At 34.0% G+C, this 4,814-nt stretch overlaps 1 protein-coding gene across 1 annotated transcript; it reads right to left on the bottom strand.

Moving 5' to 3' along the window:
• Positions 1 to 1,117: 1,117 nt before the first annotated feature.
• On the bottom strand, positions 1,118 to 4,814 carry LOC125239510 (probable serine/threonine-protein kinase roco9). Its single transcript, XM_048147124.1, has 3 exons — positions 4,799 to 4,814; positions 3,275 to 3,402; positions 1,118 to 2,872 (listed from the first exon to the last, which is right to left on the bottom strand). Exons 1-3 carry the CDS (start codon positions 4,812 to 4,814, stop codon positions 1,559 to 1,561), a joined length of 1,458 nt encoding a protein of 485 aa, XP_048003081.1. The 3' UTR covers positions 1,118 to 1,558.

Genomic DNA, 4,814 nt, shown 5'->3' with positions numbered 1-4,814 from the left:
TAGCAGTTTCATTCTCTAGTCCTTCTAGTACCTATTATAGTAGTTTTCGATTCTGCCAAAGCACATTATGGAAATTGACTTTTCTGGACACTAATTTGTATGACAAATGATGGTATGGAATGTGGTAATTACGGATTTCGATGATTCTGACAAATGACATTATGGAAACTGAATTTATGGGAAACAAAGTTTCTGGCACTAGATTAATATAGTAAACAATGATTATGGCATAAGATGTTATGAGAAACAATATTATGATTGTTGAATAGGATGGCAAATAAAATTATGGCAAATGAAATTCTGGCAAATGGGGGTATCCCGCCTACTATTCTTCTGAGTTTTACGTGGTAACTCATTAGTATTAGTTAAATAAAGCGTAGATATTTCTCGTTTTGCTGGCAAGTGAAGGACCTGTTACGTTAATAACTTATTAATAATCTGTGATACGCGCCCTGTTGCAAAATTTCATAAGAACTATTTCTTCATACTAAACTGAACTGTCATCCCATAGATCAGAAGAACAGCCCCCTCCTGACAATACGCATATATTTCAGGTCATGCTTTACAATGCGAGACAAGTTAAAAAAAGGGGGCAAAGTTGTATTTTAACGCCGAGTGTGGAATTGAAAAACGAACAAGTGAAAGGATTCTATAGTTGAACCACGAGCGAAGCGAGTGGTTCGAGAATAGAATCCTGAACTTGCGAGTTTTTTAACACACGAGAAGTAAAATACATTTGCACCCGAGTGTAACACAAAACTTTTCCCCTCACTATAACGAGGAAACTACAACGCAAAAAAAGCGTTTATCACTGCTTCCAGTAGTTCCTTCCACAGATGGTAAATCATCTTTATTACTGGATTCGCCTACTTTTATCAATTTTAAAGCAGTTAATTTGACTTTATTCAAGGTCAAATTACTTTACCCACTATTGGATAAAATGCGTTTTTACCCGCTGGTATTAAAGGACAAAACACGTGTTTCCGAGCTAGTGAGGCGAAAAATATTTTTTCAGTCTCATAAAAAAAGATAAGATCTGAGACTAACATAGTTTATTTTACTAGCTAGAGCAACGGTATGAGGATTCCCTTACAAGTCGGTTTAAAGATATTTACAAGTATATCTTAGTGCTCATTCCCGCACTAAAAACTTACACCACATGTACTGTAACATTAAGTATCAAAATTGAAATCATCGTCCGATATATTTTCTAACTCTTCACATTTATTTTCCTTAGGCAATAGATCTTCTAAAGTTATTTTATCTTGGTCACTAAGTCTTTTTTCACCGATATTTTCTTCTAGAATATTCTGTCCATTAATTTGTCCTTGACATCTATTCAATTCTTCAATATTCGACATTACTTCGCTTATATATTTGTCTGCACTTTTGTCAGATTCTCCTATTAAGTTTTCGATGCTATGTTTAATCGGACTTTCCTTATTTATTTGTTTATTGGCTTCCTCAGTTTTATTCATTTCATCATTCATTATCGAATCTTTTTCTAGAGAACTTTCAGTTTCATTTAATTTGGAGTGAATATCAAAAGAATTGTCATTTAATAATCTCGTGCCATCATCATTGACTTTAGAGTCTTTTCTGGAGAACATTCATTTTCCTTTAGTTTGGAGTCATTATCAAAGGACTTGTCATTTGATATTTTTCTGCTATCATCAATGATTTTCGAATCACTTTCTAGAGAAGTGTCATTTTCGTTTAGTTTGGAGCCATTATCGAAGGAATTGTCATTTGATAATCTAGTGTCATCATCATTGTTTTTAGAGTCTTTTCCTGGACAACTTTCATCTTCATTTAGTTTGGAGCCATTATCGAAGGAATTGTCATTTGATAATATAGTGTCATCATCATTGTTTTTAGAGTCTTTTCCTGGACAACTTTCATCTTCATTTAGTTTGGAGTCATTATCGAAGGAATTCCCATTTGAATGAGTATTAATTCCATTAATTGCCACATTATCAAGATCCATAGAATCAAGAGCTATATTTTCATCTTCTTTTGATTTTTGTAAACTTATATCTTCTTTATTAAAATTATCTGAATGATCATTAGTGCCACTATCTACCCTATTGATTATTTCACTTTCATTAACCACGTCATTTATTTGATTGCTTTCTAATACATTATTAATATTATTTTCACCAACATTGACATCAGTACTTGATTTTTCAGCGTTACTATTAGATTCCATTTCATCTCCTTTTGTACTTTCATCGTTTTTATTATTATCTATGTCTGTTTTATTACAATACTCATTTGTTACTGCCTCATCTTCAGCTTGATTCTCATCCGCTACTGTTTTATCAGCTTCTATGTCATTAGGAGTGTCAGGTTGATCTTCACTTTTAGATATAGTTTTATCCTTTTCACCAATATTATCATTATCAATAGTTTTATCATTCACATCAAGCTCACTTTGTTCATTAGCCGTATCAACACTTTCACCAACATCATCGTCCAAACACCCAATGATATCTTTAATTCTAGCTGTCAAATTGCTATCTAAACGACCGTTTCCCCTATCATCTAAACTATTTATAATATCATTAATATCCTTACTTACGTCACCGAATTCTTCATTATCAAAGGTTTCATTTTTGACCTTTTTTCTTTTTCTAGGTACTTTACCTAGAAGATTTTTGGAGAATAGTTTTTTGATGGTCAAAGTTGTGAGCGAAGGAACGGTTTTAATTATGGTTTCTTCGACGTCGCTATCGCTGTCCCAGTGTGTGAAAGAGAGCTCCTCTTTGAGTGCGAGAGGGATAGCGACCATGCTGTTGCGGTAGAGGGGTTCGCTCTTGACTGGAGGTAGTTTCATGTACGGGTAGATGTAGTTCTTCGCTAGTCCGTAGTTCTGAAATTATAAAAGATAAAATGTATTATAGACAGTCAACTAAATCTTGGCACTAAATAAAATAAATAAATATCATAGGACATCTTTACACAAATTGACTGAGCCCCCCGGTAAGATCAAGAAGGCTTGTGATGTGGGTACTCAGACAACGATATACATGGGTGAATCTACTTTTTCTTGCCTGTTATTGGCATGGTTACGGTCCCCTGAGTCACGCTGGTTTTATGCAAAATTATGCTACTGAAATTATGCAAAAAATTAAAGCATGAAAAATACCATATACCAGAAAAAAAACTGGTTTTTTTTTCACGGTTTTTTTTTTCAAGCCAGAAAAAAAAATTTTTTTCAACCCTACGTGGGTAAAATCTTTCTGTTTGTTCCTGTTACCCAGTAAGTACTTACCGGTTTAACTCTAGAGACGTCATAATGGTCGCCAATCTCTCGCACCAACAGTCCGTCGCACTTCGTGATCCGAACCTGCATGGGCTTCAATCTACGCAGGACATCCGGGTCCGCTATCAAGTCACCTCCTGAAATTATTATATAAACAGTCACAAAGAAAGTATTGGTCATAAAATAGTTATTATAAGACACTTTTTCGTCGACTGTACATTTTTCATATACTGAAACACAAAGAACTTGGATTTTTTTTCTTAAGTGTGTGTAAGTAATTTTTTCTTCTAATTTGCTGCGTATTCTGCTCACAAGGTCGGTGAGCCATATTAAATGTACAGTCGGTTCATCTTTACTTGTCCTATCATGTAAACAAACGAAACGTCAAATATGATCAAAGACAATTACTAGTGATTGGAAATGTCGATAAAATGATGTATTGACGATAATTTGTAAATAAACGCTGCTAACGTCATCAGAGGATTTTCAATTTTACGTCACACAATATCTATGTAAAAACCAAAATTTGATTAGGTTTCGTCGCATTTGCAACAATCCTATGGAAAAGGCTAGTACAGTATTCATTTTATACTTAGTACCTAACATTAACACTAATAAAAAAAATACTGATATAATATTTATTGTAAAGAGGTAGGAAATAAAAACTTAAAAAAGACGGTTAATAAATCTGATAAATCATTGTAATTAATATCAACGCATTTTTTCCAAGCTATACAAACTCAAACGTTAATATCGATCGTTCATAACGATAAGTTGTCATCTCAACATTACGAGTCATAGACAATCTAGACTTCGTAATGTCAGGAGTTTGTCATGTCATCCGTTCGTAATTACAATTATTGATGAAAATCGTTTTAGAAATGATATTTTTCAGTGGTTTTTTGATTGATTTCAATACTTTGTAAGTTTATTTAAGTGTATAATAACATTTTTAGTGATGATGGTTAATGTGTAATTCCAGAGAAAAGTGAGATAATGTTTTCCAGCAGTGTTTGTATACATGATTGGACAAGTATGGTTGAACTGAGTGTAGTAAATTCTGTTAAGCAGCAATATATGACTACGCGCTATGTTGTCATTTCAGTAGAAATTTTCATTATACTAATTTGAACTGTCACCCCATACATAAGTATAATAGCGCCCTCTTGACAAGCCATTCTAATATTATGGGAAAGGGTGTGTGTCTGATTGTCTGTCTTTCACGGCAAAACGGAGCGATGTATTGACGTGATTTTTTAAGTGGAGATAGTTGGAGGGACGGAGAGTGTCACAGGCTACTTTTTGTCTCTTTCTAACGCGAGCGAAGCCGCGGGCCAAAGCTAGTAGTCATATATTTCTGGCCAGACTTTAGTTCGAGTACCGGAAATGAATTGATTTTTATGCCGGAAATCAATAAAATCGTGAGAGAATGATGGAATGTTTGTTTCGCAAAACTACTTAAATTTGAAACATAACACTTCATAAAAAAGTTCAAAATCATGCGTTCACGTTTTGTGCCTTAAGTCGTCTAACGGCCCAGCAACGACAT

This window comes from Leguminivora glycinivorella, chromosome 25 (genome assembly GCF_023078275.1).
Source record: "Leguminivora glycinivorella isolate SPB_JAAS2020 chromosome 25, LegGlyc_1.1, whole genome shotgun sequence".
Lineage (NCBI taxonomy): Eukaryota > Metazoa > Arthropoda > Insecta > Lepidoptera > Tortricidae > Leguminivora > Leguminivora glycinivorella.
The sequence above is the reverse complement of the archived record's forward strand: the minus strand, read 5'-3'. Positions and strand labels throughout refer to the sequence as shown.